Source organism: Rana temporaria, chromosome 7, assembly GCF_905171775.1.
Source record: "Rana temporaria chromosome 7, aRanTem1.1, whole genome shotgun sequence".
Classification (NCBI taxonomy): Eukaryota; Metazoa; Chordata; class Amphibia; order Anura; family Ranidae; genus Rana; species Rana temporaria.
In genome coordinates, this window is record NC_053495.1 from 195,274,925 (window position 1) to 195,287,474 (window position 12,550).

Below are 12,550 nucleotides of genomic sequence, written 5' to 3' on the forward strand. Positions count from 1 at the left end.
GTACATGTGCCCAACATCCTGAACACTGCCCCATACCTGCTCTCGCACTGCCCCATACCCTGCTCTCACACTGCCCCATACCCTGCTCTCACACTGCCCCATACCCTGCTCTCACACTGCCCCATACCCTGCTCTCACTCTGCCCCATACCCTGCTCTCACACTGCCCCATACCCTGCTCTCACACTGCCCCATACCCAGCTCTCACACTGCCCCATACCCTGCTCTCACACTGCCCCATACCCTGCTCTCACTCTGCCCCATACCCTGCTCTCACTCTGCCCCATACCCTGCTCTCACACTGCCCCATACCCTGCTCTCACACTGCCCCATACCCAGCTCTCACACTGCCCCATACCCTGCTCTCACACTGCCCCATACCCTGCTCTCACTCTGCCCCATACCCTGCTCTCACACTGCCCCATACCCTGCTCTCACACTGCCCCATACCCAGCTCTCACACTGCCCCATACCCTGCTCTCACACTGCCCCATACCCTGCTCTCACACTGCCCCATACCCTGCTCTCACTCTGCCCCATACCCTGCTCTCACTCTGCCCCATACCCTGCTCTCACACTGCCCCATACCCTGTTCTCACACTGCCCCATACCCAGCTCTCACACTGCCCCATACCCTGCTCTCACACTGCCCCATACCCTGCTCTCACTCTGCCCCATACCCTGCTCTCACTCTGCCCCATACCCTGCTCTCACACTGCCCCATACCCTGCTCTCACTCTGCCCCATACCCTGCTCTCACTCTGCTCTCACTCTGCCCCATACCCTGCTCTCACTCTGCCCCATACCCTGCTCTCACTCTGCCCCATACCCTGCTCTCACACTGCCCCATACCCGGCTCTCTCTCTCTCTCTCTGCCCCATACCCTGCACTCTCTCTCTCTCTGCCCCATACCCTGCTCTCTCTCTCTGCCCCATACCCTGCTCTCTCTCTCTCTCTCTCTCTGCCCCATACCCTGCTCTCTCTCTCTGCCCCATACACTGCTCTCTCTCTCTGCCCCATACCCTGCTCTCTCTGCCTCATACCCTGCTCTCTCTCTCTGCCCCATACCCTGCTCTCTCTCTCTGCCCCATACCCTACTATCTGCCCATACCCTGTTCTCTGCCCCATGCCCTGAAATCTGCCGATACTTTGCTCTCTGCCACATGCCCTGATATATGTCCTATGCCCTGATGTCTGCCCATGCACTGCTCTGTGCCCACATGCCCTGCTCTTTGCCTCATATTCTGTGTGCCCCCTTGCCCTGCTCTGTGCCCCCTGCCCTGATGTGTGCCCCCATGCATGCCCCATGCCCCGATGTGTGCCCCCATGCCCTTCTATGTGCCCCCATGATGTGCCCCATGCCCTACTGTGTGCCCCGTGATATGCCCTACTGTGTGCCCCATGATGTGCTCTACGGTGTGAACCATGATGTGTCCTACTGTGTGCCCAATGCCCTACTATATGTCCCACTGTGTGCTCAATTCCCTCCTTTTGGCCCTGTGATGTGTCCTGAGCCCCCATGCCCTGCTGTCTGCTCTGTGCCCCCATGCCCTGCTCTGTGACCCCATGCCCTGCTCTGTGACCCCTTGCCCTGATGTCTACCACATGCCCTTCTCTGTGCCCCCATGCCCTGATGTCTGCCCCATGCCCTTCTCTGTGACCCCCATGTCCTGATGTCTGCCCCACACCCTGCTCTGTGCCACATGCCCAGCTATCTGCTCCCATGCCCCGCTCCATGCCCCTAGGCCCTGCTGTGTGCCCCCATGATGTGTGTGGGTGTAGCTTGAGTGTGGTTAGGGATACAGGGGGCCCCATGATCTCCTGTTGCCCGGGGGCCCCATGAGTTGTCAGTCCGCCCCTGGTCTCAGCCAATCCCCAGCCAAGTGGGCGGGCAAGGGGCAGGCACCTCTTAAATACTCCTGAGTCATGCCAGCAGGGGCAGTCAGGTGGAAGAGGAAGAAGGAGTGCTGAAGAGGCTGTCGGTGGCCCTTGAGGGTAACCCCTTAGTCTGGGGGGGGGGGTAACCTCAGGCCTGGGGCTTGGGTGCTGGAGGGATCCTCTACAACACATGGAGGAATCCTGTCCTGGATGCACAGGAGCAGGTGTGAGAACAGCGGGAGAGAGTCAGTACATCCAGGAGTTCTCCAGGAGAAGTCATCCGGGTGGGCTGGAGAGTCTACAGTCTGGAAGGACTGTGGGAAGTAGCCAGCAGGGCTAGTTAGAGAGCAGCTGCAGCCAGGCGGGCTGGCAGTGCCTTAACAGGTGGTGCTGGGATCAGTAGCCACAGGGATATAAAGCTGGACACTGAGCTTTGCTACACAACCAAGGGGCCCGCGGTCCCTGCCTGTAAAGGGATTTTGCTTCAAAATCTGACAGTTGCCTTTTTGTCAGATTAACTATCAGTGTCCCAGAAGTCTGAATGAAGTTCTGCAAGCAAGTGTGCTGGAGGCAGAGAAGTGTATATAGACTGTATATAGGAAAGTTGTCCCTGAAGAGTTGTTCTAAGTCAAGTGGGCATCCCATAATACCCCATACTCCCCTTCCAAGTTTTATCCCCTCAATAAAATACAAAAATAAGGTGCTGGACTGTTTTCTGACTCTGGGAAACTGTGGAAATTCGGTGTGCCTGGCTGTTCATGGTGGGGGATCCCAGTTTACCCGCGACTCTTATGTGGACTGCGCTACACATATAAGACACTTTAGACAATTGTGTGCACTACTGAGACAAGGTCCTTTAGCACCCAAGTCAAAAAGGTGAAAATGCGCCCCCTTTTTTTCGCCCCAGTGGGCTGTGAAATTCTGTAACAGTACTGTATAGGGTGCAGGTCCTGCAGCAAGACTTCATAAAATAACTCATGCAGTATTTTAGTAGTGTTTTTTTCATCGCATTTTATAAGGGGAAACATACCGCTTTGTGAATTGAGCCCATTGTGTTCTCCCGGCCGAGGGGGCACAGGAAGCCATCCTGGCCAGGAATTACTGCTAGCGGCTATAGCCCCTGGCAATAATCGCATGAAAAATCTGAAATGCTGGTTGTAGCCAAGTCGATTAATCGATCAACTTGGGTACAATCAGCCTGCCCATACATGGTTTGAATCTCGGCCGGTCCCTGCTGAACCAGCCAAGATTCTAACCACCTGTGGCCAGCTTAAAGTGTACTAAAGATTATTATTTTTATTTTCTTACATTAAAATAACAAACATGTCATACTTGCCTCCTCTGTCCAGTTGGTTTTGCACAGAGCAGCCCTCTTCTCGGGTTCCTCGCCGGTGCTCCTGGCACCTCCCTCTTTCTGGGGCCCCCACAGCAAGCAGCTTGCTTTAGGGGGCACCAAGCAGACGTGTTCCCAAGCCGCGGCTCTGTGTGTAAATTCACACGTGGAGCCACAGCTGAGCCCTGCCCCCTCCATCTCCAGATTGTCTCACTGGCTCCGATTGACAGCCAATCTGCTGCCAAAAGCCAATCAGGAGTAAGAGTCCCCAAGAGAGCGAAGGCTCTTCTGGACATTGCTGGATACAGAGGGGGCTCAGGTAAGCATTAGTGGGGGCTGGGGGGGTCTGCTGCAAAAAAACGTGTGCCTTTACAACCACTTTAACCACTTAAGACCCAGACCTTTAGGCAGCTAAAGGACCCGGCCAGTTTTTGCAATTCGGCACTGCGTCGATTTAACTGACAATTGCGCGGTCGTGCAACGTGGCTCCCAAACAAAATTGGCGTCCTTTTTTTCCTACAAATAGAGCTTTCTTTTGGTGGTATTTGATCACCTCTGCGGTTTTTATTTTTTGCGCTGTAAACAAAAATAGAGCGGCAATTTTGAAAAAAATTCTATATTTTTTACTTTTTGCTATAATAAATATCCCCCAAAAATATATAAAAACATTTTTTTCCCCTCAGTTTAGGCCGATACGTATTCTTCTACCTATTTTTGGTAAAAAAAAATCGCAATAAGCGTTTATCGGTTGGTTTGCGCAAAATTTATAGCGTTTACAAAATAGGGGATAGTTTTATTGCATTTTTATAAAAAAAAAAATTTTTACAACTAATGGCGGCGATCAGCGTTTTTTTTCGTGACTGCAACATTATAATGGCGGACACTTCGGACAATTTTGACACATTTTTGGGACCATTGTCATTTTCACAGCAAAAAATGCATTTGAAATGCATTGTTTACTGTGAAAATGACAATTGCAGTTTGGGAGTTAACCACAAGGGGGCGCTGATGGGGTTATGTATGACCTCATCTGTGTTTCTAACTGTAGGGGGGTGTGGCTGTAGGTGTGACATCATTGATTGTGGTTCCCTATATAAGGGAACACACGATCGATGACGGCGCCACAGTGAAGCACGGGGAAGGTGTGTTTACACACAGCTCTCCCCGTTCTTCAGCTCCGGGGACCGATCGCGGGACTCCAGCGGCAATCAGGCCTGCGGGTCCCGCGGTCACGGAGCTTCGGACCGGGGTCGCGGGAGCGCGCCCGCGACCCACGGCTGGGCACTTAAGGAGGACGTACCTGTACGTGCTTGTGCCCAGCCGTGCCATTCTGCCGACGTATATGTGCAGGAGGCGGTGCTTAAGTGGTTAAGGACTAGTAGACTGCAATATATTACAATTATGTCCTTGGGTTTAGATGTAATAAGAGGGGCGCTCCATTGAATGCCATGGTAAAGAAGGAAAGGAGAAACACAACTACATACCTGATGGTGGAACCTGAAGGGGGGCACTCCAATCACTCCAGTAACTATTTCCAATTTCCTCTCTGCATCGGACACGCAGGGAAACCGCCGTAGGGATTTTATTGATTACAAAACTCTTGTTTGTGCTGCCTGTTTGGCCAATCTGAAAAGAAAGCGCAATAAAATAAACCACAGAGTTTTCCAAATGTTTACAAACTTCAAAAAGACCCTTCCAAAAGGAGCACATTGGAATAAACAAATCCGGTCAGGTACTCGGGTAACCAGGTACGCTGTTGTACCTAGGGTGACCACATTTCCAAACTGCCATTCAGGGACACCCCCCCCTTCTAAAAAAAATTACTTTTTATAAAAAAAAAATTGTGACCCCCCCCCCCCCCATGGTTTTTACCGGTTCATCCTGGGACCTGTAGTTCTTCACTAGTTGGGGGGGGGGGGGTTCATGCTGGGACCTGTAGTAAAGGACTACAAATCCCAGAATGAACCGATGATATCTAAAGATGTGACCCCCCCCATTTTGAAACTCCCCGCATGAACCCATGAGATCTAAGGGTGTGACCCCATAGATTTCACAGATCTATGCTGGGACCTGTAGTTCTTCACTAGTTTGGGGGGGGGTGTCTCATCTTAAGCTCTGAGGGGTTCATGCTGGGACCTGTGTCAGTTTCATTCCGGGACACTGTATTGTCCCAGAGTGAAGGTGCTCGGGACAGACCTGCACCCTGTACCCTGACCCAGGCGGCTGGACTGAGCTAGGCTTTGCTGCGTTATTGGCTGTTCTGATACCTGATTAACTGTTCTGGTCAATGACCCAGGCCACTGCTGTTCAGGCCCACGCGACGAGCCACGGAGGTGAACCACCAAAATACTCGTCATTCTTCCTGCCACATCTAACGGTCAACAAACAAAAGGGGGGGCCACCGACACTTCAGCCAACTGCTACAGGAGAATTCCAGAGAGAGTGGTGAGCGGGTTGCAGATCCTCGGTTAGGCCCCTTTCACACTGACACGTTTTTCAGGCGGTTCAGCGCTAAAAATAGAGCTGCTATACCGCCTGAAAAAATCGTGAAAGCCTTTCACACTGAAGCGGTGCGCTAGCATGACAGCTACAAAAGTACTGCTAGCAGCATCTTTGGAGCGGTACAAGGGCGGGGTGTTTACCGCTCCTATACTGCTCCTTCCCATTGAAATCAATGGGAAACCGCGGTAATACCGCCCGCAATGCGCATCGCACTGCTAGCGGCCGAATATCGCATATTCCATCCCTGCGCGCCAACGTCTTCAAAGGCCCGAACCTAGCTGGCACAAGATTCACATTAACCACTTGCCACCCAGTCACCATCATTATACTGCCGCAAGGTGGCACGATCCTCACACCTCCCAACTGTCCCTGATTTCGAGGGACTGTCCCTGATTTGTAGCAGTGTCCCTCTGTCCCTCATTCCTCCTCATTTGTCCCTCATTTTGGTCTGATCTATACAGATGTATATAAAATGCACTTTTTATCTATCAAAAAGTGTTCCCCAGAGCTAAACCTTTCATCCGATTTCTAAATATCTGCATTTGTAAACTCCAAAAGCCAATATAAAGTAATAGTAGTGGTAAAAAAGCAGTTGTGGGTTTAAACAATCGTATTTTTTTGTAAAATTCTCCTTTTAAGGGGGCGTGGCAAGGGGCGTGTCCTATGCATGCATACTTTTGCTGATAGGTGTCCCTCATTCCCATCTCAGAAAGTTGTGAGGTATCCGATCCTGCAAATCGCCATAGCTGTACATGAGCTCGGGAACTCGCTTTTGTGGGAGCACGTGTGCTCCCATTGGCCAGCAGGGGAACCAATCAGCAGGGCCAGCGGACTACATGTCCGCCGGCCACCCGCAATTTTTTCCCCGCTGTGACAGAACGGGGATCTGCCGTTGTAAACAAGGCAAATCTCTGTTCTGACAGGGGAGATCACAAAGATTATGGCTTTCTGCTAAGCCACATCGGTCACAACGTCCCCCCATACAGTTAGAAAAAACACCCAGGGAACGCATTTAACCCTTTGCTCGCCCCTGATGTTAACCCTTTGCTCGCCCCTGGTGTTAAACCCTTACCTGCCAGTGTCATTAGTACAACAGTGCATATTTTTAGCACTGATTACTGTAATAATGTCACTGGTTCCCAAAAAGTGTAAAAAATGTCGTGGCAAGTCTTTAGCAAGAGCAAAGTTTCAGTGGTGAGTAAGGATGAGCTCTGGCGTGTTCGCATAGAACACATGCAGAGTCCGCCAGGAAGTGTGCACGGCGCTGCGCTAATAACAGCCAGGGAGACATTTCACGATCCCTGCAGCCAAGCATCGGGACAATGTCTCCCTGGCTGTGATTAGCACAGCGCCGTGCACACTTCCTGGCGGGCTCTGCACGTGTTGTATGCGAACACGCCAGAGCTCATCATTAGTGGCGAGTCTACAGGACTAGAGCTCTGCAAGACTACGGCAAGAAAATTCAGCCACAGTGCCCCCTGTGGTGGGAGGACTATTGTACAACACAACTGAACCAGAACTTGCAGAATGTTTGCAAAGGAAGTTGATCTGGAAGTCATGCAATGCGGACTTGCTGCAACTGTACAACAAACTTGTGCCTGGCAAGTCTAGCAACCGTTTTTTAGCAAGTCATTTTCAAACTTGCAGCTCAATTGCTTGCTATCTGAGAAAATAACCAGCGACTCCTGCAGGGGTAGCGCTACATATAGAAAAGCGATAAAAAAAAAAAAACTGATTTCCAGGTAAATACTAAAAAAATTTTACTTACTGAACATAAGTTATTTTTTCACACCAAGTGCTTTGATCCTCCTGCCAATACACACATCAAGATGTGGTGGTAGATGGTGTTCCGCAGGAAGAACACGAGCGCTATCCTCTCTGCAAGGATTTGTTTTTTGCAAACATTTTCTCATATAGATGGTGCAGAAAGTGAGGATCAGTTATGTTAGAAACATCTGGGAAGAGCTGAAACTGATATCCTGTTGCAGTGGTCTGTGGTCTACCATAACGGCATTTAAGAGGCACCGGTGACCTTTCTAGGAAAAGATTGTGGCCCGGATTCAGAAACGAGATACGACGGCGTATCTCCAGATAAGCCGTCGTATCTCTGAGTGCGGGCCGTCGTATCTATGCGCCTGATTCATAGAATCAGTTACGCATAGATTTCCCTAAGATCCGACCGGCGTAAGTGTCTTACACCGTCGTATCTAATGCCGGGTACAGACGAGAGGATTTATCCGCGGAAACGGTCCTCCGGACTGTATCCGCGGATAAATCCTCTGGCGGATTTTGATCTCCTGGTTGTACTAACCAGGAGATCAAAATCCCCGCGGAATTCCGTCCGCGGTGACGTGTCGCGCCGTCGCCGCGATGATGACGCGGCGACGTGCGCGACGCTGTCATATAAGGATATCCACGCATGCGTCGAATCATTACGACGCATGCGAGGGAGGGAATCGGACGGATCGATCCGGTGAGTCTGTACAGACCACCGGATCGATCCGCTGAAGCCGATTCCAGCGGATAGATTTCTTAGCATGCTAAGAAATTTGTATCCGCTGGAAATCGGTCGGCCCGAAAAAAATCCGCTGGGTTGTACACACCAGCGGATCTATCCGCTGGAACTGATCCGCAGATCAATTCCAGCGGATAGATCCTGTCGTGTGTACGGGGCCTTAGGCTGCATATTTAGGCTGGCCGCTAGGTGGCGCTTCCGTATAGTTACGCAAGGAATATGCTAATTAGGTATTTACGCTGATTCAGAAACGTACGTCCGGCCGGCGCATTTTTTTAAGTTGTTTACGTTAGGCTTTTTTCGGCCTAAAGTTACCCCTGCTATATGAGGCGTAGCTAATGTTAAGTATGGACGTCGTTCCCGCATCGAGTTTTGAAAATTTTACGTCGTTTGCGTAAGTCGTTCGCGAATAGGGCTGTACTTAAGTTACGCTCACGTTCAAAGCAATGACGACTTGCGGCGTAATTTCGAGCATGCGCAAATTACGCAAAGTCCATATCTTTTACGCGACGATTATGCAAATGAGGGGTTACGCCGATTCCGAAAACGAACGACCGCCCAACGCTTTTTTTATTACGTCGTTTGCGTTCGGCTTTTTCCGGCGTATAGTTACCCCTGGGTCTATGAGGCGCAGCCAATGTTAAGTATGGCCGTTGTTCCCGCGTCAAATTTTGAAATTTTACGTAGTTTGCGTAAGTCGATTCACAAAAGAGCTGGACGTAAGTTACGCTCACGACTAAACCAATGACATCCTTGCGACGTCATTTGGAGCAATGCACGCTGGGAAAATTTCCGGACGGCGCATGCGCTGTTCGATCGGCGGGGGGACGCGCCTGATTTGAATAGTACACTCCCCCTAGCCGCGGAATTTGAATTCCGCCGGGGGATTTACGATACGCCGCCGCAAGTTTTGAGGTAAGTGCTTTGTGAATTAACCACTTGCTTCAAAAACTTGCGGCGGCGGATCTTAAATCAGATAGGTTAGCGGATCTAAAGATCCGCTAACCTATGTGAATCTGGCCCCTTGAGTATAAATAGCTCAATCCATATGGTCCATCCTTTCTCAACCAGGATTGCATGGGTTCTTTCAGAGGTCACCATGCATTTTTTTGGGCTGTGGCTGATTGGCCTTCAATTTGATGGTGTCTACTTCCAGATGTAACAGCCAGAGCCAGCTGACTGTAAGGCCCCGTACACACGACCAAACATGTATGCTGAAACTGGTCCGTGGGCCAGTTTCAGCATACATGTTTGGTCGTGTGTGTGGGCGCGAGCGGGCCGAATTCCAGCAAACATTTGCCCGCCGGGCCTTTTCCCAGCGGACAAATATTCCTGGACGTGTTTTAAAACCGTCCGCTGGAATCCTGCCCGCTCGGACATGTACGGTCGTCAGTACAGACCTACCGTACATGTCCAGGCGCCCGCCGTCCCTCGCATGCGTCGAATGACTTCGATGCATGCGTGGAAGCCTTTAAATGGCAGGCCCGCCCACGTCTCCGCGTCATCGCCGCGTCATCGTCGCGGCGACGACGCGGACACGCCCCGCGTATTGTTTACGCGCGGACTTCTGTACGATGGTGTGTACAACCATCGTACAGAAGCCCTCTGGCAGGCATGTACGGTGAAAACGATCCGACGGACCGCTTTCACCGTACATGTTTGTTCGTGAGTACCCGGCCTTAGAGTCGGTTCACACAGGCGCGACGCGTCAGGCGACTTAGCCGTCTGACAAGTCGCGCTCCGTTCTGTACTATGGAACCGTTCTAATAGGAGCGACTCAAGTCGCTCCGACTTAGAAAAAGGTTCTTGTACTACATTGGGGGTGACTTCTGGGTGACTTCCATTGACTTCAATACAGAAGTCATTTTGCAAGTCGCCTCAGAAGTCGTGGGCAGATGGCCTTCCCGAGTCGCTCGGCAAGTCGTGCCGCCCCAGTGTGAACCGGCTCTTAGAGTAACATTCTAATAACTAATGTAACCAAATGACTAACCTTTGCAGATGTTTGCTAAAAACCTAAAAATTATTTCAAGAGTTCCTCTGTGTGAAAAGGTTGAGAAAGGCTGCTATAGTCTTAAAGTAGGAGAGATAAAACATAAAATACAGTAAGACCCCTTTCACACTGAAGTGTTTTTACAGCGTTATAGCGTTAAAAATAGCGCTATTAAAACGCTCATAAAACGCTCTCCATGCATCTCAATGGACCCTTTCACACTGAGCAGCTTTTGGAGCAGCTTTTGAGCGCTGAAAAAACGCTCCAAAAACGCCCCTCTCCATTGAAATGAATTGAAAGCGCTGTAAAAACACCGTAACCCTTTCACACTGAGGCACTGCAAAAACGCCCTAAAACGTTAGGGTCTTAGCGGTGCTTTACCAGCACATTGGGATTGCAGATGAGGCTTTGCTCGAATAACGCTCAAAAAGCGCTCAAATAACGATCGAAAAACGCTTGAATATTGCTCGAAAAGCGATCGAATGACGCTTGAAATACGCCCCAGTGTGAAAGGGGCCTTAAACCTTGGTTTGAGAGCGTTTTGCAAGACAAGCAAAATGTTTTAATACATTTTGACTTGATATACAAGCGATGTCTTGATATACAAGTAGCGTCATGTCATTACTGAGTATAAAAGAGAAGAGAGGCGCCTCTAAGTGTAACAATATGATTACATTTAATGAAGGTGCAACATTTAGGAACTCATATGGTTGATGATTAAAAGAGGCACATCTAAGTATGCAGGGATCCGGGGTAAAGCTGTTCACATAGATCATCCTCCGCACCGCCATTGACGTTGTCCCTTCCACTTTGCGCTCCACGAGCGGTTTAAGCCTCGCTTTCAGATCGCTCTACTGCAGGGTAGTCTTCCTGATCATGATTGCAGACTGACAGCGGTGAGAGCCGGCGGTGAGGAGGATGATCTATGTGGACAGCTTTACCCCGGATCCCTGCATACTTAGATGGGCCTCTTTTAATCATCAACCATGTGAGTTTCTAAATGTACCTTCATTAACCGCTTGCCGACCGGCTCATGCCGATATACGTCGACAGAATGGCACGTACAGGCAGATTAATGTACCTGTACGTCGCCTTTAAGAAGCAGAATTGCGGGCGTGCACGTGGCCCGCCGCGAGCTCCGTGAGTGTGATTGCGGGTCCCGTGGACTCGATGTCCACGGGGATACCCGCGATCGTCTCATGGAGAAAAAGAACAGGGAAATGCTAATGTAAACAAGCATTTCCCCATTCTTCCTAGTGACAGGACACTGATCACCGCTCCCTGTAATCACATCCCTAGGACAAACTTAACCCCTTCAGCGCTCCCTCCTGGTTAACCCCTTTCACTGCCAGTCACATTTACACAGTGCATTTTTATAGCACTGATCGCTGTATAAATGACAATGGTCCCAAAATAGTGCCAAAAGTGTCCGATGTGTCCGCCATAATGTCGCAGTCACAATAAAAAAATCGCTGATCACTGTCATTACTAGCAGTGCTTTAAGTGGGCCAAAAGAGGTGCCGGTACTCTATTAGGCGCCGGTGCTCCCCCCCCCCCCAATACTGAACATGAAAATATATATTTTACAAACCCTCTCTTAGACGAAACCTAACATTTGATTTTGCTGCTAAAATTACATAAACCAGCTGATGTCAGAAACTAAAAAAAGAGAAGATAAAATGGGCACAAAGCATGACAAGGGACAGACACCACAGAAAATAGATAGAATAATGGATGTTATTCACCAGTCACTCTGAGCAGTCCATGTGCAAGCTTGCAACAATAATCATACAATGAACATCTTCCTACTTTTCAAGAAGGTTTAAAATAAACATAAAAGGAAAATAACAGGGCAAGTCTGCATGGCTGTCTGAAACGAGCCATGATAAATTGATAGGAGAAGTGTATACATATCAGTCTGTGAGCAGCCATGGGTAGCAATAAAACACTCACCAGTACTCTGTACTTCAGAAGTTCAGATCCAAAGCAAAGTCCGGTGTTTTTCACTTTGCTGCACCGTCCTGACTCCTAGGAGGGCCAGTCACCCGCTCACATTCACCACGCCGCACTAATCGCTCCTCACAGGCGCGCGGAAAGGAGTTGATGTCACCTAACGTGAGGTCAACTCCCTGCCTGCGCCTGCACGTACGGCTCAAGCCGTACTCTGCACGCGGCCCGCCCCCCTCCACTAGCTGATGGCCGGCCCAGCCAATGACATTATGGAGGAGAGAGACGGAGATGTAATTCGCCCAGCGCCGGCCAGCCACTACAATGCTGTAGCTAGCTCTCCGCTGCGTTCCGGTACCGGAAACCCACGTACTGGGCGCACGGAG

At 50.2% G+C, this 12,550-nt stretch overlaps 1 protein-coding gene across 1 annotated transcript in view; it reads right to left on the bottom strand.

Annotated features, from left to right (window-relative positions):
* The window catches only part of LOC120946048 (interleukin-12 receptor subunit beta-2-like), a 99,443-nt gene that overhangs the window by 53,858 nt on the left and 33,035 nt on the right, over positions 1-12,550 (bottom strand). The window contains exon 7 of the mRNA XM_040360746.1: positions 4,695-4,836. Within this exon, the coding sequence (XP_040216680.1) occupies positions 4,695-4,836 (142 nt within the window). The remainder of the gene's footprint in view (positions 1-4,694; positions 4,837-12,550) is intronic.